This window comes from Phascolarctos cinereus, unplaced genomic scaffold, assembly GCF_003287225.1.
Source record: "Phascolarctos cinereus isolate Bilbo 61053 unplaced genomic scaffold, phaCin_HiC Scaffold_4;HRSCAF=312, whole genome shotgun sequence".
Classification (NCBI taxonomy): domain Eukaryota; kingdom Metazoa; phylum Chordata; class Mammalia; order Diprotodontia; family Phascolarctidae; genus Phascolarctos; species Phascolarctos cinereus.
Genome location: NW_027555847.1, coordinates 582,560,917 through 582,582,796, shown reverse-complemented (window position 1 = coordinate 582,582,796; position 21,880 = coordinate 582,560,917). Strand labels below are relative to the sequence as shown.

The 21,880-nt window shown below is 37.8% G+C and overlaps 1 protein-coding gene across 1 annotated transcript in view; it reads right to left on the bottom strand.

The window, feature by feature from the left end:
* The window catches only part of SLC26A7 (solute carrier family 26 member 7), a 200,047-nt gene that overhangs the window by 23,172 nt on the left and 154,995 nt on the right, over nt 1-21,880 (bottom strand). Inside the window, exons 11-14 of the mRNA XM_020972903.2 lie at nt 21,479-21,585; nt 18,675-18,741; nt 11,902-12,039; nt 2,370-2,418 (exon numbers count right to left, since the gene is read on the bottom strand). Coding sequence (XP_020828562.1) covers nt 2,370-2,418; nt 11,902-12,039; nt 18,675-18,741; nt 21,479-21,585 — 361 coding nt within the window. The remainder of the gene's footprint in view (nt 1-2,369; nt 2,419-11,901; nt 12,040-18,674; nt 18,742-21,478; nt 21,586-21,880) is intronic.

Below are 21,880 nucleotides of genomic sequence, written 5' to 3'. Positions count from 1 at the left end.
AGACTGTGAGCTCACTGAGATTAAGGACTATTTGTTTTTTGCCTCTTTGTATCCCTATTGCTTGCATGGTGCTGGCATATAGCAGGCGCTTAATAAATGCTTACTGACAGTAATAATAATAAGTGCTGTTGTTCAGTTGTTTTAGTTGTGTCTGACTCTACATGACCACATTTGGGGTTTTCTTGGCAAAGATGCTGGAGTGGTTTGCCATTTCCTTTTCCAGGTCATTTTACAGATGATAAAACTGAGGCAAACAGGGCTTGCTCAGACTCACAAGCTACTAAGTGTCCCAGGCCAGATTTGAACTCATGAAGATGAGTCTTCCTGGTTCCAAGCCCAGTCCTTCTATTCACTGCACCACCTAGCTACCCAAATAGTAATAATAACAACTACTATTTGCATAGTGTTTTAAGGTTTGCAAAGCACTTTACAAATGATACCACATTTGATCTTCACAACAATGCTGTGAGATAGGTGCTATTATTAAACCTATTTTACAAATGAAGAAACAGGCTGACTGAGGTTAATAGATTTGTTCAAGGTCACAGGGCTAACTAAGTTTCTGGGGCAAGATTCAAAAACAGGACCTTCTTGATTCTAAGTCCAAAGCTCTAGCCACTATGAAACCTGGCTGGCCTGAGAAAATTGTCCAAAAATTCTTTTAAAGCCTTTGACTATCTGGTCATTAATTATGAATATGACATGTTAGACTTAATTATACTTATAAATGCTTTGATTTGCCACTGAAATTTTTAGTGTAACTACACCATCTGTTTTATGTACCACATTTTTGTATATATTAACTAAACGGTCAATTGCTCCTTCCCTGATCTCTAAAGATGGCAAATGTGGAAGGAAATCATTTCCTACAAAGAAATACATAAAAACCCAGTCATCAATGCTCCTCTTAATATCAAAAGTAAATGGCAGGCTGGCCATAGTTAATTCTCCTTCTAATACACCATCTGATTGTATTAAAGATATTATACCATTTACTAAGATAAGGTCAAAATAGACACATGACCTAATTATAAAGAGATTTTACAAGAGAATTAGAAGACTGAGAAACATACTTATCAGACTTATGGGTAGGTGAACAATTTATGAATGAAAAAAAGTTAGACAGCAAAGTTAGGTATAAAATGGTTAATTTTGATTATGTTGAATTAAAAAAGTTTTGTACAAACAAAACAAATTTAGCCAAGATCAGAAGTAAAGGAGAAAATTGGGGGGAAAATGTTATAGACAGTTTATCAGATAAAGGTCTCATATAAAATAAAGATCTTTGTCAAATCTATTTGTTAAATACCAGTCATTCCCCAATTGATAAATGGCCAAAGGATATGAACAGGCAGTTTTCCAATGAAGAAATCAAAACAATTATAGTCATATAAAAATGTTCTAAACCATTATTGATCAGAGAAATGCAATACCAGAGTGGCTAAAATGATATTAAGGGAAAGTGACAAATGTGGGAGCGCATATGGAAAAATTGAGACACTAATTCACTTTTGGTAGAATTGTGAACTGATCCAATCTTTTTGGACAGCAATTTGGAATTATGCCTAAAGAGTTAAAACTACCTATACGCTTTGACCCAGTAATATCACTACTTGTCTATTTCCAAAAATTGATTACGGAAAAAGGAAAAGAACTTGTACGCCCTAAAATGTTTATAGCAACTCCCTTTGTGGTAGCAAAGAACTAGAAATTGCAGGGATGCCCAACAATTGGGGAGTGGCTGAACAAGTTGTGGTATATGATTGTGATGGAATACTATTGTGCTATAAGTGATGAGCTCAGTGATTTTAGAAAAAAACATGGAAAGACTTGCACAAAATAATGAAAAGCAAAATGAGCAAAACCAAGAGAACATTGTATACAGTAACAGCAATATTGTTTTAAGAAGAACTTTGAAGGAATAAATTATTTTGACTATTATAAATACCCAAATTAACTATAAAGGACATATGAAGAAAGATGCTATCTGCATCCAGAGAAAAAAAGTAATAAACAGTATTACGTATAGAACAATTTTATATATCCATTTGAAAGGAATAGCAAGTTGTGCATAGAAGCTTTGCAGTTTCATGGGCAATCATCTTTCTATTGTACTGTGCTATACAAATGCTTGTTTTATTCCATAGATTAAAATATATATTTCAGGACATGAAAATGTCTTATTTTGATACTGTATAGAAATTCACATTTGTATTGTTATGTCTGATGGAAAAAATAATTAGGTACATTTCATGGACAAAATAGAAAATGAAAACAAAGAGTAAAAAGTGACACACACACCTCCACCTTGACTCCACCTTTATTCAGGTTATATTGTTTTAAATTCACTGTATCAATGGCTAACTTACCATTGCAGGTACCATTGGATGTGGAATTGAGCAACACGTTTTGTTCACACTGAAAAGACAACAATGTGTAAGACAAACAGTTTACGTCAAGTATTGGTTCTTATCTTTCAATCAACACCAATCTCCTCCTCTTTTCAGGTTAAAAATAAATTCAAATTTTCCTCAATCAAAAAGCATTTGCTAAGGGCTTAATACATACAAGGAACTGTCCCAGCAATAGCCACCTATACACCAAACAAACAAATGAACAAACAAAACTATCCCTGCCTCCAAGGATCTCATATTCTACTAAGACTTGCAAGGACTATAGGTTAATAGAGCTAAAGGCCACTTCGTTTTACAAGTAAGGATGTTGTTTATTTTTGTTCAGTAGGTTCAGTCGTGTCCAACTCTTTGTGATGCCATTGTGGGGTTTTCTTGGCAAAGATACTGGACTGTTTGCCATTTCCTCCTCCAGTTCATTTTATAGATGAGAAAACTGAGAGGCACACAGCTAGCAAGTGTCTGAGACCAGAATTGAATTCAGGAAGAAGAGTCTTCCAGATTCCAAGTCCAGCGTTCTATCTGCTCCACTGCCTAAATAAGGAAACAGTCTAAGTTAAGTAAGTCATAAGGATTAGGGCTGAAAGTCAAACTCAGGTTTTGTGATTCCAAGTTCAGGATGCCTGCAACTCTTTCTGATATTCTATTATATCAGACTTTGAATAACAAAAGGACAGGAGAGGGATTTGTGTTCCAAGTCACAGCTATGTTGTCATTTCATCACACCAGGGAATCTTAATCTGGGGTACACAGATCCTTAAGGGGGTGTGTGAATAGATTTCAGGGAGTCTATGAACTTGTACGGGAAAAAAAAAATTCACTAACCTCTAATGTAAATTTAGTATTCCCTTCTATCATGAATATAGGCAATAAATATTATTCTGAGAGGGGTCAATGGGTTTCACCAGACTGCCAAAGGGATCCATGACACAAGAAACCATTAAGAACCACTGCCAATGACTGAATCATAATTTATCTGGTGACAATTTCAACAGGATGAATACTTAGTTAATATTAGGACAACAACTTATTGCTCATCTGTGGAACTTCATGAAAACATGCCAAAGTATTGTCTCTTTCTTGTGGAAATTCTGAGAATCTGGGTCAGGACTCTGACATTATAACATATTCCCGAATGACAATTAGTTTACCTGGGGGGAACAGCAGAAGCTTTTGCCTGCCAGTAGACATTGTCTCCAGTGTCCTCTTACACCTTAAATATATTCCATTTACTTTTCAAAGAAGAATCTTAGAATGTTAGAGAGGGAACAAACCACAGGAAGAAGCCAGTCCAATGCCCTCGTTTTCCAGATAAGAAGATAAAGCTTTCAAACAGTGCTCAGCCTTTAAGTGAAGTTTTCATAACTATCCCACTCCAATCTTCCTTCATACTCCTACTTTCCGTAATTCTAAAAATATCCTGAATAATCAAAAAGAGTTGTTTTTGTTTTTTAAAGAAATAAGAGCTGGATAACATCTTAAATCACTAAGGTATCAGCTTTAAGTTGGTTAAAGCTGGAAAGATACAAAATGCTAGTTCAACTCATTTATGTTCACACAAAAGCTTTTAAATTTTCCCTGAATTCAGGACAACATTCATCATAGAAAAAGGGTTTGAGAAAAACAATCTCACCCTCAGCTGCAAACACTGAGTACTCACTGTGTGCAAGGGATTGTGGAAGGCACTGAGGGGGAATACAAAATCAATTACTATCATTTATGAAGTGCTCACTATTTGCCATGCATTGTTCTAAAGTGCTGAGGATATAAAGAAAGGCAAAAACATGGCCCCTACTCTCAAAGAACTCACATTGCCATGGGAAAGACAACATACAAATAACGACACAAGCTATATACAGTATAAATGGAAAGTAGTCTTTGAGGGAAGGTACTAGAGTGGGCATGGAAAGGCCTCCTTCAGAAGATGAAGCTTGAGTTGAGTTTTGAAGGAGTCTAGAGAAGCTGGAAATTACAGATGAGGTGGGTAAGCATTCAAAGTATGGGGGCCAGCCAGTATATGAGAAAAAGCAAGTAAATCAATGGAGCTGGATCATGTTTATAGAAGAACATAAGCTATAATCAGAAGACTGAAAATATAGGAAACACACAAACTGTAAAGGACTTTAAATGACAATTGGGATTTCATATATTTGATCCTGTAAATAATCTGTAGCCCCTGGCATTACTGAGTAAAGGGGGTAATATGGTCAGACCTGTACTTTAGGAAAATCACTGGCAGCTGAATGAAAAGAGACAATTGAAGCAGGGGAGACCAATTAGAAGACAATTGCAATACTGATGAGAAGTGACAAGGGACTGTGCTGTGCTTGTGGATGTGTGAGTGGACAGAAGTGCATATATACAAGAGATATTGGGAAGGTAGAAACAAAAAGATTTGGCAATGGATTGCGTAAGTGGAGTAAGTGAGAGTAAGGAGACAAGGATGAGAACAAAGCTGTGAACTTCAGTGGCTAAAGATGGTCCTCTACTGTAATAAGAAATCGGGGAATGGGGGAAATTTGGAGGGAAAAATAATGGATTCTGTTTTGGTATATTGAATCTGAGATGCATACCAGACATTTAATTTGAGATGTCCAAGAAGCAGTTAATGCTACTGGATTGGAGGTCAGGGAAGAGATTAGGGCTGGATGTATATGTGTGTGTACATATGTATACATATGCACACATATATGTATATGTATATATACTTTTTTTTGTTGCTCTTCAGTAATTTTTCAGTCATATCTGACTTTTCATGATCCCATTTTAGGGTATTCCTTTCTTTCCTTTTTTTTTTTTTTACTTTTTTTGAAATGGTATTTTATTTTTTTTCCCAATTAGATGCCAAAACAATTTTTAGCATTCACTTTTACTTGATTTTGAGTTCCAAATTTTTTCCCTCCCTCCTTCCCCTCCCCTTCCCTCTTCCTAAAATGGTAGGCAATTTGAGATGGGTTATAAATGTACTATCATGTAAAACATTTCCATATTAGCCACAGTTATGAAAGAAGAAACATCAGAAGGAAAAAAAAAAGCAAGAAAATGAATAAAGTGAGTGAAAAAGGTATGCTTCAATCTGCACTCAGAGCCCATCAGCTCTTTACGTGGATGTGGACAGCATTTTCCTTCATGAGTCCTTTGTACTTGTCTTGGATCCTTGTGTTGCTGAGAAGAGCTGAGTCATTCATAGTTGACCATCACACAATGTTGCTGATACTGTGTACAATAGTTTCCTGGTTCTGCTCATATCTGCTCATATTGCATCAGTTCATGTAAGTCTTTCCAGGTTTTTCTGAAATCTGCCTGCTCATCTTTTCTTATTGCACAATAGTATTCCATTACATTCACATACTACAGCTTATTCAGCCATTCCTCAATTGATGGACAACACCTCAGTTTCCAATATTTTGCCATCACAAAAAGGGTTGCTATAAATATTTTTGCACATGTAAGTCCTTTTCCCTTTTTAATGATCTCTTTGGGATACAGACCTAGTAGGGGTATTGCTGGATCAAAGGGTATGAACAGTTTGGTTGCCCTTTGTGTATAGTTCCAAATTCCTCTCCAGAATGTTTGGATCAGTTCACAACTCCACCAACTGTGCATTAGTGTCCCAATTTTCCCACTTCCTCTCCAACATTTATCATTTTCCTTTTTTGTCATATTAGTCAATCTGACTGGTGTGAAGTGATACCTCAAGGCTGTTTTAATTTTCATTTCTCTAATCAAACGTGCTTTAGAGCACTTCTTCATTTGTCTATAGATAGCTTTGATTTCTTCATCTGAAAACTGCCTGTTCATATCCTTTGATCACTTATCAGTTGGGGAATGGCCTGTATTTTTGAAAATTTGACTCAGTTCGAGAAATGAGGCCTTGTACCAGAGCTACTTGCTGTAAAGATCGTTTCCCAGCTCTCTGCTTTCCTTCTAATCTTGGTTGCATTGGTTTTGTTTGTGCAAAAGCTTTTTAATTTAATATAATCAAAACTATGTATTTTACATTTGTCATGCTATTTCTTTTTTGGTCATAAGCTCTTCCCTTTTCCATTGATCTGACAGGTGGACTATTCCTTGCTCTTCTAATCTACTTATGGTATCACTCTTTATGTCTAAATCATGTACCCATTCTGACCTTATCTTGGTATATGGTGTGAGATGTTGGTCTATACCAAGTAAGTGCCCAATTGTTTTCTATTTTCCCAGGAGTTTTTGTCAAATAGTGAGGTCTTATCCCAAAGGCTGGGGTCTTTGAGTCTATCAGATACAAGGTTACTGTGATTATTTACTACGGTGTCTTGCATTTTTCTATTTCTTCCTGTAACTCACTGAACTTCTCCTTTACAAATTTGGATGCTATACCACTTGGTGCATATATGTTTAGTATTGATACTACTTCATTGTCTATGGTACCTTTTAGCAAGATGTAGTTTCTTTCCTTATATCTTTTAATTAGGTGCATTTTTGCTTTTGCTTGGTCTGAGATCAGGATTGCTACCCCTGCTTTTTTTTTTTTTTCACTTTAACTGAAACATAGGGTGTGTGTGTGTGTGTGTGTGTGTGTGTGTGTGTGTGTGTATCTCTACTTCAAGGGTGTTTCTTCTAAACAATATATTGTAGGATTCTGGCTCTTGATCCACTCTGCTATCTGCTTCTGTTTTATGAGACAGCTCATTCCATTCACATTCACAGTTTTGATTACTAACTGTGCATTTCCTTCCATCCTATTTTTCCTCCTGTTTGTCCTCTCTCTCTTCTCATCCTTTCTCTCCCCAACAGTGTTTTGCTTCTGTCTACTACCTTCCCCCAATCTGACCTCTCTTCTGTCACTCCCCATCCCTTTACTTAATCCCCTCCCCTTACTTTCCTGTCAGGTAAGATAGATTTCTATAGTCAACTGACTATGTACATTATTCCCTCTTTGAGCCAATACTGATGAGAGTAAGGTTCCAGTAATACCCATCTCTGACCCTCCCATCTTTCCCTCCCCTGCAATAGGTTTTTCCTGCCTCTTCACATGAAATAGTTCATCCCATTCTACCTCTCCCTTCCTTCTGCACTGTGTAACCCTTTTTCCCATCCCTTAATTTTTTTTATGTCATTCCCTCAAATTTACCTTATACCCATACCCTCTGTCTAGGTGGATCTTTGTATTTCCTTTTTCATTTGGCCAACTGTACTTTTTAAGCAGTTCTTTTCTTTTTCTAAACTGCTGGTTCTTTTTTCATAATTCTCTTGTATCGCTTTCATTTCTTTCCCAATTTTTCCTCTTATATGATTTTTAAGCTCCTTTTTGAGCTCTTCCACGAGTTCTTTCTGGGCTTGAGACCACTTCCCCTTTTTCTCTGGGGCTTTGTTCATAGGTGTTTTGATATTGTTGTCCTATTCTGAGTTTGTGTCTTGATCTTTTCTGTCACTATAGTAACTTTCTATGGTCAGATTCTTTTCTTGTTGCTGCTTTTTGCTCATCTTTTTTGTCCTTTTTCCTTTCTTTTAACTTTGAGCTCTGCCCCCAGGGTGGAAAGGATACTGTCTCAGGCTTCTTGTACCAGGGATTGCGGACCCTAGCTGCTTACCTGCTGCTACAATGATGTTGCCCTGAGGCCCACTGGGGATCCACGTTTCTGGTGCACAAGGTTCTGGCAGCTTGCAGGTGCATAGCCCGGGTCCTAGTGCTGAGGCCAGTGGGGTGTTTCTGTGTTTCCCTGGGGCTACACTGAAGCATGTGGCTCTCTGGCTGCTGGAGGTTGCCTGTTTGTCCAGGGCTATGCTGAAGCACACGGCGGTTCTCTGAGCTACAGTCTTCCTGCTCCTCTGGCCATGCCAAGAAACATGAAGGGTCTTGGTGTTAGTGTTTGCCTGCTCCACCACAGCAGGGCTCGAGATCTTCGACTGGTTTGCTGAGGCACAGCTTGCTGTTGGCTTCCTGGGATGATTCCTTTCCTGGACTGTACTTCCCTTTGACCCGAGTGAGACAGACCTTTCCTGATGATCTTACAGGCTTCTTGGGCTAAAAGATTGTTTCATCCCATCTTTTTGTTAGTTCTGCCATTCCAGGATTTGTTTTTATGGTCGTTTGGAGGTGAATATGGGAAAGTAATGGCGGTTTACTGTTTACTCTGCAAGCTTGGGTCCCAGAAGATTTGGGGGCTCTCTTGGCAAAAATACTGAAGTGGTTTGCCATTTCCTTCTCCAGCTCATTTTACAGATGAGGAAACTGAGGCACATAGGGTTAGGTGACTTGCCTAGGGTCACACAGCTAGTAAGTAAGCCCAGATTTGTACTCAGGAAGATGAGTCTTCTTGAGTCTAAGTCTAGTGTTCTATCCACTGTGCCACCTAGAGACATACACACACAAATATAGACACACACATATACATATATGCTGATATACACAAATATATACACACATACATATATATGTAATATATATAATCTCTATGAGATAGATACATATCTCCACAAATCATTTTCATAGAGATTACAACTGAACCATCTTAATTGACGAGATCAACAAGCAAGATACGTGTGTATGAAAATTTGTGAATATATATGTATATATGCATATGTATGCTTATATATATATATATATGTATGTATGTATGTATATGGTATATGTGTATGTGCATCCCCACAAATGATTTCATAGAGTTTACAACTGAACCATGCTAATTGCTGGGATCACCAAGCAAGTATAAAGGAAAAGTACAGGAGGAGAGGATAGAAGGGAAAGAAAAGATGGCCCAAGACAGAATTTTATTGGACACACATGTTTAGTGACCATGATCTGGATGAAGATTTAGCAAAAGAGACTGAGAAAGTGTCAGACAGGTAGGAGGAGAAGCAGGAAAGAGAGTGGAAAGAAAACCTAAAGAAGAGAGTGTCCAGGAGGAAAGGGTAATTGACAATGTCAAAGGCTTCAGAGTGGTCAGGAGGGAAAGGGATTGAGAAAAGGCCACTGTTTTTTAACAATTAAGAGATCATTTATAACTTCAGAGAAAGACGTGCTAGTTACATGATGAGATAAAAAAAAAAACAGATTGAAAGTAATTTAGAAGTGAGAGGAAAGGAATTGGAAGCACTCAGTATAGATGATCTCCTCATGAAGTTTAACCAAGGAGAAGTTTGATATTGAACAATAACTAGTGTTTTGGGGGTTTTGTTCTTGACTAAAAAAAAAAAGACTGGGGAGAGTAATGTAATTATAGGCAGCAGGGATGGGGCCAATAGATAGGGAGAGATTAATGGGAAAAAACAGGAATAACAGTGGGAGAATATGCTGGAGATAGGAGGGAATGAGATCAATCGTGTAGATAGAGTGGTTTGCCTCTACAGGGAGAAGGGCCACCTCTTCATGAGAGAGGAGGGTAAAGGAAAAGACAATAGAGGAAGACTTCTGAGTGGTATGAGATAAGGAGGAAGAGGAGAGAAGAGAGAGTACTTGGAAAACAGCCTTAATTGTTTTGGTGAAATATGAAGCTTAAGTCCTCGGCTAAAAAAGTCAGGAAATTGGGCACCATGGCAGTTTTGAGGAGGGATAAAAAGATTTGGAATGTCTGCTTTGGTGAGGGGGATAACAAGTCAGTTAAGTTGCCTTGCTGCAGCAAGGGCCCACCTGAATACACTTATATTCAGTACAATTCATGATTTTCTCTAGCTTCATTGAAAATTTTATGGACAGGAGCAAAGTTGATCATGGGAATAATATAAAACTGGAGTTTGACAATGCATGACTGTCAGTAGGACAAGGAGCAAGGGATCTGACAAAATTAAATAGCCTAGAAGTGAACTGATTGGCAAGTCCAGTCATGAGGGCCAAGGAAAGAAACTAGGGGTAGAGGAATAAATGGTCAAAGGGAGCTAAATAATAGGGATAGGGGGAAAGATGTGGTGGAGCCAGCTCTTACTGGCTTGGGAGAGCCAAATGTGAAATTTTTAGTTTAAATTTTAGGTATTTACACCTTGGAAATCAGCAAGCACTACAAATCAGGGCTTAATTTATTGTTTTGTTGATCGTCTAGACTTAAGAAAGCAATTGAGAATATGTTAATAATGAAGATTAAATTTAAAAGTGTTTGTGCTTTTTGGAGAGCTAGTTGCTAAATATTTGCCATCACAACCATGGTCAGAGGTTATAAGGAATGGAGAAAGGTGGAATGAAATAAAACAAATATACAAGATAAAGGAGTTTTGGAGCTCATGGATATGAAATAACAGTTGTGGGTAACATCAAGACATAGGCATAGCCCCTGTCCTCTTGGAGTTTGTAACCTAACCGGGAGATAAAATACAGACATAGTAAACAATTTAACAGTGAAAAGCATTATATACCCACTGCCCATATGAGTGGTACTCTAAATACTCAGAAGGAGAAATCACTATAGGCCATGCTAAAATGGGAGATGAGCTAGGTCTTAAAGATTCAGTTAATATAAGTGCAAAGAAAGATGCTTCATTCAAACTAAAATGAAAATTCAGCTTTATGGATACTTCATTAGCTTCAGTTACATTATCTGTGAGTTGATAAGGGAAGCTAAATTTGTCTCTATCATAATAATCAAAGTCATATACCTCTCTTACCACATTTTCCCTTGCCATATAGTTTTTTTTGGGGAGGGGGAGAGGATATCTGTACATATCTTATGCTGGTTACTAGATTGTAAATTACTTCAACATAAGAATGATTTATTCATCTTTTATAGAACAATAAACTCATGAAACCACAAGATTAGATGGGACTTCAGCAGCTATCTAGTATAAACAATACCCAAAGAGAAATCCCCACTATGACATATTTTAGTTTCCTCTCAAATGATGGGATTAGACTAGATGGTTTCTAAGCTTCCTTAGAGCTCTGATCAACAATCCATTCTCTCTCTCTCTCTTTCTACACACATACACACACATACACACAGAGCATATGGTCATCTGGCCTCTTCTTGAAAAGTTCCATTGAGGGGGCACTCTGAGCTTTCCAAGGAAGCCTCTGCCCCTTTTGGACGACTCTAATTGTTAGGAGATTTTTGCTTACAAGAAGACTATTTTGCCTCTCTTAAACTTTTGTTTCTAGTTCTGCCTTCTGAACAGACAAACAGATGTTGAATCTCACAGCCCTTTAAATATTTAAAGATAGCTTCATGTCCCCTGAGTAACTTCCTTTTATCAATCAAAAAGCATTTATTAAGCACCCACTATATTCTAGGCACTATATGGGTAACTGGGGCTATAAATACAAAGAGTGAAACAATCACTACTTTTGAGGAACTCAAATTCTATTCCCCCAAAGTCCTCTGCACAGGTTCTTGAATATGCTTGTCATCCAAAACATAATTTGTTGAATTAATGAACAAATGAATAAAAGTTAGAAAGCAAGGAATACTAGCATTTTAGTTTTTATTAGAGGTTTCTCTGAATATCTATTTTTTACAATATCTACAATACTCTGACAGGTGACCTTTGATTTGAATTTCTATTATAGAACAGCATATCCTACCTTGTTAATATCGTCAGGTGTCTGGTTATTGGCATTATCCTTCTGGATTGCATTCATTAAATCAGCATGAAACTTCTTAGCATTCAGGAAAACAAGTGGATTGTTTATTGAGATAATTTTCACCAGTTGTAAATTTTCCTTTTGGGGAAGAAAAGGCAAAGATTCAGAGTTCTGAATTCAATTACTTGGGACAAGAAATGATGTCTTCCTTTAACAAGACTGAATAATACTGACAATTAATCTTTATGATTAAGGAAAATACAAAGCCATGACTGAAGGCTTCTGGGTCATTTGTTTTTTCTTCATAGTTCCTTATTTGAGAGATGATGTACCATAAGACATGCTGGTCAGAATATTTTAATTAATCTCCACTAGAGGTCTTTAATATCTTTAATATCTAGGGTGTATGTTAGCATTCTTTTGGAAAGAATGGAAATTGGATGATTCCGATTCACTAAATTAAAAGGCTTTTGCACAAAACAATGCAGCCAAAATTAGAAGGAAAGCAGAAAACTGGAGAAAATTTTTATAGCAAGTTTCTCTGATAAAGACCTCATTTCTCAAATATATAGGAACTGGGTCAAATTTGTAAAAACAAGTCATTCCCCAGTTGATAAATGGTTAAACGATGTGAACAGGTAGTTTTCAGAAGAAAGAATCAAAGCTATCTATAGTCATATGAGAAAATGTTTTAAATCACTACTAATTGTACAAATGCGAATTAAAACAAGTCTGAGGTACAACCTCACACCTATCACACCAGGAATCAGAAAATGGGGCTGCAGGGGGCTAGGAGAGTGGTATGTGGATAAGGAAGAAGGAGGGCACTACAACTTTGTCCAAGGTTTGGGGGACAGAAACTTGGGGCATGCCATTGAAAACAAACTCCTGAGCTACTCCTGAAATGAGTAGTTGACAGCCACTTATCCAAGACATGTTGTTCAGTCATTTTTTCAGTTGTGTCTCACTCTTCATGACTTTATTTGGGGTTTTCTTGGCAAAGATACTGGAGTTGTTTGCCATTTCCTTCTCCAGATCATTTTACAGATGAGGAAACTGAGGCAAACAAGGTAAAGTGACTTGCCCAGGGTCACACAGCTAGTACATATCTGAGGCCAGATTTGAACTCATAAAGATGAATCTTCCTGACTCTAGGCCCAGCACTCTATTCACTTTGCCATTTAGTTGCCCCATCTAGGGCATGAGGAGATGGCAATTTAGGTAAAACTCTACATCCTCATTGCTTTAAAAAAAAATGGCTTCTTAATACCCAGGTGCTACCTCAAAATAGGCTATGCAATGGATACATGGAGATGAAGATAAGCAAACAGAATGACAAAAAAAATGATCTTATGCCCTAAGGAAGCTAATAAGGTTGCTGCTTACATGACATTGTTCAAGTAACTTACATTCTCCAGTACTAATTTTCCTCATTAGCAAAACAAAGGAGCAGAACTAGAAAATGTCTAGGATCTCTTCTAAATCTTTCTCTCTGGTTCAGACTTTAAAAGAGTCTGCTTAAACTTCAGTAAATCATTAGATTGTCTCTATATAGCAGGTCGAGACCAAGCTTTAAGCTACAAAAATAACTTCAACTGAAGTTAAGTCATAAGCAGACCACAAAAGAATAAGCCCCTGGACATGCCACATTCAATCATCATAAAATTCTAAACTAGCCAAGATTACTCTAAATCATCCATTATTAAGACCATGTGAGCATGCTAACCTGTTGTTTTAGGTTGAGCCTATGAGAAGAATGAAACCAGCTTTCTTTAGAACAGATTTTAAAGCTAATCTGGAAAAGAAAGGATCATTATGGTGTGGTTTTAACTGGTGGGAACATATTTCCTGAGTTTGGAAAGGCTATATTTAAGGAGTGTTTGCCTGTATTGGGCCTACTTCAATTCAGTTCAAAACTATTTATTAAGTGCAAGGCCCTGAGTATACACAGGCAAAAATTAAAACAGTAATATACTGGGAGAAAAATTACATTTATGCATATACATTAACAGCAAATATGCAGTTATCTCTCCCACATCGTGACTTTCTCCACTGTGGTTTTGATATACCACAGGTCAGCATGAGAAATTAAATGGGAATTTTGGGAAGAGTTTTGTGTCTGTAAAGGCCAGCAGATGACACAGAAAAAGTTTAGAAACTTAGAAATGCATAAAATATATGTATAGTATTTTATAATATCAACATATTTACTTTTTTAATACCATAGTAATTCAGACTTCTCTGGTATGAAGGGACGGCCAAAAATTTTTACACAGATGGATTTTCCAGATTGTGCGGGGTGCCCTGCCCCTAACCCCTGCAAGGTGGAAGAGATAACTGTATATAGACATTAGACACAAAGTAATAGAGCTTATGGTGGGTGAAATGCTAACCACTAGGAGAATCAGAAAATACCTCATGTAGGAGACAAAACTTAAGCTGAGTTTTGACTGGAGGTACTGATTCCAAAAGGCAGAAATAAGGAGGAGGAGGAGGGAGAAAGAGAAACCATGTATACCAATAGAAGGGCCCCAAAAGAGTGAGGGTGGGTTGTTTCTATACCTTTATACTCAGGCTAGAGTATCTCCTTCTGATTCAGAAAAGTCCCTTTTCCCAACTGTCAGTGGGCTATTAGCTTCAACATGCTCCCTGTCCCGTGGGAATCAATTAGGAGTTATATGTCACCCCGGCAAAGCACTTGATCCTTGGCAAAGGTCAAATACAAGAGTCCGGTTCATTGGCTTGTGCTCCAAGCGAACAAAACAGGGATTCCTATGATTGTCCCTGCTATACTGGCATGAGGAAAAATCTATGCAAAAATGATGCAAAGGTTGCAGATGGTATTTTGTACATAGGAAAAAGCAAATAGGACAGTTTGATAGAGTTTGGCTATCTTACAAATCATATCCAGATATTTTTATTCTTCCCCTTTCAAACTCTTATCTGATGAACTTCTACTCCTGGGGAGTCTCCCCTATATTTATGCCGAGCCTAGCTCAAATAACTGAGCTCAGAACTCCGGAGTTCAAATCTGCCATCCTCAGTCTCGCTGTCTACAGGCATTACCACCCTGTGTTACTGCGGGCAGCTTGATGTCCATTTTCTAAGGAGAAAACTAGCTGAATTTGGAGGTGACTGCTAGCAGAAGTGTATGTCACTCTAGATGAAAAATCTCTTCAGCCCCAGTAACATAATGGACCTTATCTGTTAAGGCAGCAGTTTCCAAAGTGTGGTCTGGGTTTTCATCCCTGGGGTCCCTGAGATGTTTTAGTGGATCCATGAGGTCAAAAATATTTTCATAATAAGGGAAGGAAAAAATACTCATACAGTGCCTACTATGTGTCAGACACTGTGCTAAGAGCTTTACAAATACATTCTCATTTTATCCCTACAACAACACTGAGAGGTAGGTGATGTTATTATCCCCATTTTACAGTCAAGGAAATTGAGGCAAACAGAGGCAAAATAACTTGTCTGGGATCAGGTAGCTCTTAGTATCTGAAGCCAGATTTGGATTCAGGTCTTGCTGACTCCAGTACCAGAACTTTATCTACAGCGTCACTAACTGCTTCATATGCCCAATAAACTTGAGACATTAAAATTTCTAATATGATCAATGTAAGTAGATTTAACCTACCTAAACAAAAGTCCTTTGGGGGAGAGGGGGAATCCTTTCTCAATTTTTGAGAGACAAAATGTTTGAGAACCACAGTTCTAAGACATGGAAGGCTTGTGATCTGCATCAGTAGAAGAGATTCCTATATTACATAAGCATTCTGGTAGAGTGGACCTACGCTAAACTTTTTCAGGAAGACTTGGTTTCAAATCCTACCTCATCCCCTAAACTAGCTTTGTGACTCTGGGCAAGTTACTTAACTTCCCTAAGGTCTAGTTTCCTCAGCTTTAGAGGTAAAACTGGTTGATCTCCAAGGTCCCTTCCAGCTTTGATACTACCACAACACAGATCCTTAAAAGTCTGGGGTAAATTTTTTTCAGAAAACTAGTTGTGACTATACTATCTTTCCCCATTCCTAATCTACATAAAATTAGCTTCTCATCACAGATTTAATAGGTGGCTGAGGATTAAAGAGTGATGAAACAGGAACTGAACATGATAGAAGAAGGGAATTAATCTGAGGAGTTGAGCCAATGATTCCCATTTGATTTTTGGTTTGTTTACCACTCCCAGCCCTGCCCTGGACCTGCATCATCCCTGTTTCTGATGATAAATATTAACTTTCTTGGGATCAGAAAGAAAAAAGCAATGGTACTGAGTGGCTTGCTAAAATAGCTACTCTGCAATTGTGAAACAGGGATAAGATGCCTGCCTCACAGGGTTGTTATGAGCCTTGAATGACAGAATGTACGTGGAAGACCGAGGAAACTTTCCAGGGCTACAATCAGTTGCTGGTATTGTTGGTGTTATAGCTATTATTACATGGGTCTGAACTGCCTTATCTTGGAATAATCGAGGTCTTTATCTGGAGCATTTTAGAGTTCATGTTTTGGTAACAGAGGAAACCTAGTGAAGTGTGAGGAGAAAGACGTTTGTCCTCTCTATTCTGACAAATTGCCCTGGTTATCTTCCTGGCTGGTGCTTAGTCTAGCGCCTAGCACAGAGCAAGTGCTCGATGAGTGCTCTTCGGCTGAGCGGCTTACTGACCTGCACTCCCTGTGCCTTTGGCACAGGAATCATCTTGTGGATAGTGATTTCTGAGCAGAGAACGGTGCCTCTACCCAATGTCCCATGTCATGGTGAGGCTGAGAATGCCAAAGCTGGCTCTCAGGACCGTACCTGCAGCGAGGAGAACTTCAGGCTCCAAGACAGGCACTCTGGGACATTTCATGAGGTACTAAATTCACATTGGAAAAAAAAAAGTAAAGAAAGAAAAGAATGGTATAGAAAAGCAAAGAAAGGCAGCACCAGTGGCAAATTAGAGACTGACCAACCATCAACAGCTCAGAGCTCAGAGTGGCTCTAATAAGTGGACAGACATTTGATGCTATTCTCTACTCAATAAACTCTGTATTACCTCTAGGATCAAATATAAATTCCTCTGGGTGACATTTTAAACCCCTTGTGAGTTGACTTTATTGATTTTTCCAGACTTTTTTATGCACTACTCATTACTTTACGCATTACTTTGGTCCAGCTACATTGGCTTTCTTTCTATTTGTTTCACCCGTCTCCCATCTCCTTGCGTTTGCACTGGCTGTCTCCTGTGCCTGGAAGGCACTTCCTCCTCACCTCTGCTCCTCAGAATCCCTAGTTTCCATCAAAACTCAGATCAAATATACCATCTCCTGCATAAAAACTCTCCTGTTTCCTCACCCAATGCTAGTGTCTACCTCTCCTGAAATTACAAAATTTATTTTCTATATGTTTTATGTACACTTACATGTGCACAAGTATCTCCCCAGATGTAATTTAAAGTCCTTAAAGATATGAACAGCTTCATTTTTGTATCTCCAGAGGCTAGCACAATGTGTAGCATAGAGTAGATGCTGAATAAATGGTTGTTGATCAATGATTGCTCATAAATTATTGGGACCCCTTGAGTTTAATCATCTTTTTTCAAAAGTACAAGATTTCTCAGGAGGATTCCTAAGGCTTACTACTTCCAGCTAATTTGGAAATACCCTGAAAACAGTTTTTCAGGCAACGGGCCAGTTTTTTCAGTTCCAACAGGAACTAGAAATAGAGAGACAAATGAATTTGAAAAATAACAAGGAAAAAAGTTAACAAAATATTTGTAGGACAGGTTCAAAATAAGCTCAGTTAAAAAAATGGCAAATACACAAATTAACATTCCTACCCTAACCCTACCCCAACCTGGATTACTTACCCCTATGAACAAGAAGGTAAAAATTGAAAACATGGATTTTAGACATGTCTACAGGTGGGCAAGATTGAAGAATTATGGGCTATTCTCTTATAAGAAATGCTGAACCTGTCAAAAGTCAATCACATGACAGAGGTCCAAATAACACCATGGCACTGTGAAGAAAATGCTTCATGACTAAAAAGTGGTAGGTTCAGTTTTTACCTGAGAGATTTACTTGCTGTATGAATCTGTATGAGTCACTAAACTCCTCTGCTCCTCAGTTTATTTATTTACAAAATTAGGATAATGATAATATTGACCTCCCAGGTTGTTATGAGGGTCAAATGAGATAATGCATGTAAAGTACTTTGCAGATTTTAAAATACTATAGGAATGTTAGGGACCATCATCATCACTACCACCATCACTGCCACTGTTATCTCATTCACTTGGGAAAAACAGTAGGTAAACACAAGAGTCCTCTTCAGGTTTCTACCTACCTATTCCCAATTTTCTCCTGTCTTTCCCCAACTCGTCTTCCCTCCTCTCCATTTCAGATCAGGGTTAGAGATTTGCTTAGAGAATTTGAGGCCGCTTGGCAATGGAAAGAAATACTTATGTTAATTCTGACCATGGTTCCCCTGTGAACAGTAGCTCTTCTTTTCTCCAATATGGTCTTGTTTAATGACAGTTGGGATTGATCACCAGATAAAAGGAAGTTCTTCTTTGTTCAACTGATTGATTGTGTTAAAACTATATACAAACTGCACATATGGTAGTTATATGTACAGTGCTGCTAGTTCACAACAAACAACAATGGTAAAAACTTTTTTTAAAAAAAATCCTTTATCAGCTTCTTACAATTCTCCTATAGCCCTAATAAAACTATCAAGACCTAACACAAAATACAAGGCAATTGTGGAACAAAAATTAGAAAGGTAAACTTACACCCTCGACTTCTGTCTTCACTTTATTTTCCAATTCTTTCATATTTTTCAGACTCAGTGTCTTGGCTCTGGAAGTATTTTGCAAATAGAAAAAAATTTTAAAGGTCAAAGTAAAGAAGTCTTGGTTTATTTTTTCTGAATGTTTATATGTTTATGAATGTATACATTAGATCAGATTGTTTAGCCACTGTTTTTTTAAGATTTTTAAATATAGAGATTAATTAAAATTGATTATGTTAGATTTCATTCAAAGCTCCTATTAACGGTGAATATGAAAAATTTCTAGGTGGCTGACATCCTAGCCTTTCATCATCAATGATAAATTATGTGAATATTAAATCATAAATTGGTCCAACTGAGCTTACCTTCCTTTCAGTGCAATTGTGATTTTAAGATAAAAAAAAGTTATTCACACATTGGACATTAAACCCTGGAATTTTGAGGAAGCAAAGTCTACTCTTGAGACTAAGCAGGATTTCATCTCGGTTCTTTGCTTGAAACATTGATTCATAAGTAGTAAAACTTATTTCTCAATTGTGTCCAACTCTTTATGACCCCACTCAGGGTTTTCTTGGCAAAGATACTGGAGTGGTTTGCCATTTCCTTCTCCAGCTCATTTTACAGATGAGGAAACTGAGGCAAAAAGGGTTAAGTGACTTGCCCAGGGTCACACAGCTAGTAAGTGTTTTCAGGCCAGATTTGAACTCAGGAAGATGCTTTCTGCCTGACTACTATGCCACCTGCCTGCACTGAAGTGAAACTTAGTCAATAATTATCCGGTATTTTTTAGATTCAACCAGGCCCAACCCAACAAGGCTAAAAGAAGAGATTAAAGATTAATAGTTTAATATTGCTGAGGCAATAACTGGTTTGTGATGATAATAACTTGTTCTTTATATCGTCAAAATATTTTACCCTATTAGCTAGGTAGATCAGGCATTATGAATCCTCACTTTATAGATGAACGAACTAAGCCTCAGAGATATCAAGTGATTCAACCAAGGTCACGCAGCTAACAAGTAGCAGAAACGAGAAACTAACCTATGTCTTCTGACTAGCTTTGGTGTTCTCAGGCACAGTAGTGAAATGGGAATAGAGATCTTTAATTGAGGGCCAATGACTATTACTACTTGCTTCTACTAATCTCCAATTTTCCATGACACCACAGAAACCGAAGTCAGAAAAATTTACAACAGAGATGGATCTAAGAAATTATCAAATCAGGAATGATAAGATCATGGAGAAAAATTGATAGGATAATAATAATAAATGGTAATGATAATGTCACCTTAACTTTGTACTGTACTTATTTGTACTTTTACTTTTTCAATCCTTTCATGTATGTTATCACATCATTCTAGAGAGGAAGTTGAAGAGTCCAAGGGAAAGCAAGGTAGATCATAGTGCTAAGGGGAACAGGGGAGGGTAAGGAGGAGGGAGGTCATAGCATCAGGGTTATAGAACTGGAAGGGACCTTAGAGGTCACTGAGTCCAATGTACCCCTTTCATTTTACAGAGAAGGATCCGAGAGAGATGAATGCTTTGATCTAGGTCACACAGCTAGTGTCTAAGGTCGAATTTGAACTTGGGTTTCCCTGACCTAAAGCCCAATCCTGCATCCATTATGCCCCATTGCTTCATGATGAGGGGTAGGAAGAAGGATGGCCCCTGGGGGGAAGCAAAAGGAGCTTCAAGAGGGAGAATGGGGCACAGAAGGAAGTGAGAGGGGAGAAAGTTAAGAGGGAGAATGAGTCAGAGAGGGAAGTGAGAGGAGAGACTTGGTAGAGAAAATAGGTCACAAAGGCATAGGTGCTTCAGTTAAAGAGAGGCATCTGGTGCAGTCCTTGACAAATTGTATGATGCATTAGGAAAAGCACTGGGTTGATAGTTAAGAGGCCTGGACTCTAGATGGGTCAGGGGAAGGCACTGATTTCTCTCAACATTTCAGTTTTCTCTTCTGTAAAATGAGGAAATTGGAACAGATGATCTCTGTCTAAGGTTCCTACTGGCCCTAAAGAGCTGTAATTCTACAAAATTGTCTGCGGAGTTTAGATTCCATCCGGTTTCTAAGCATGCAGGGTTTGGATGATAAGCAAACATTGCCAGGAAATTACACAATTTACCATTAAATACTGACCTGTGATCTATGTGTCATTGACATTTGATGATACTGCCCTGAAATTACACATTCTGAAATGACTTCAGAATCCAAAAAATGCAGATGTTTTGCTATTTTCCTGACTTTCACATGCTTTCACATATTCCATTTGATACAAGTAATAAGACATTCTTCACACTATAGTTCAGAACCAGACTTTTATTTCATATGTAGGTGGGACATTTTTTATCTTCGTGTGCTTTTTTGGGTAACATATTTACATATATATTACATAAACATATATAATATACACATATATAGACATACACATATATACTTATACATATATAGGTGTGTAGATATATAGACACACACAAGAATGTACATGAAGGTAAAAAGTACCCCTGCTGACTTATGAACTAGAACTCCAGTTGCCAACTATAAGATAAGCTTTGAACTATCTATCTTATCTATTTGGAGAGACAAACACACAAAAAAGATACACAGAAAAACACACACACACACACACATACACACACAAACAACTAAATGTCTACACACACACACACACACACACTCACACACCCCTAGCAAAGCTGAAGCTAGGCTATCACAGAGAGTACAGGAAGAAAACAGAAGACTGAAAATACACTAGGCTTCTTACCAGAATTTATAAAGATCATAAATAAACAAACAGAATGCCTTACCTTTGGAAACGCACAATCACAACAGCTATGGTGCAGACAACACCAAAGAGCAGCCCCACATTAGCTGCGAAACATATTGTAAATATGTAGGTACTGACCCATATGCTCTGGAAAAGAAACAGATTTTAGGCATCCTCTTCTTTTCCCTGCAGGATTTCAAAGCTTTATCTTCATAATACCCTTGTGACTAATTCTGGCTTACCCTCATCCTCTTTACCCACACCTCCCGGCCCCCTGGGAGGTATCATTTCATTTAACAGATGGAAAAACTGAAGCCCAGTGAGAAAATGATGTCATCTGACTCAACAGAAAAGTGAGTGGCCAAGTTAGGAATAGAGCTCCATTCTTGCTAACTAGGCAACATAACCTATTCTTGCTTTAAGTCTCATTACAAGCTATATA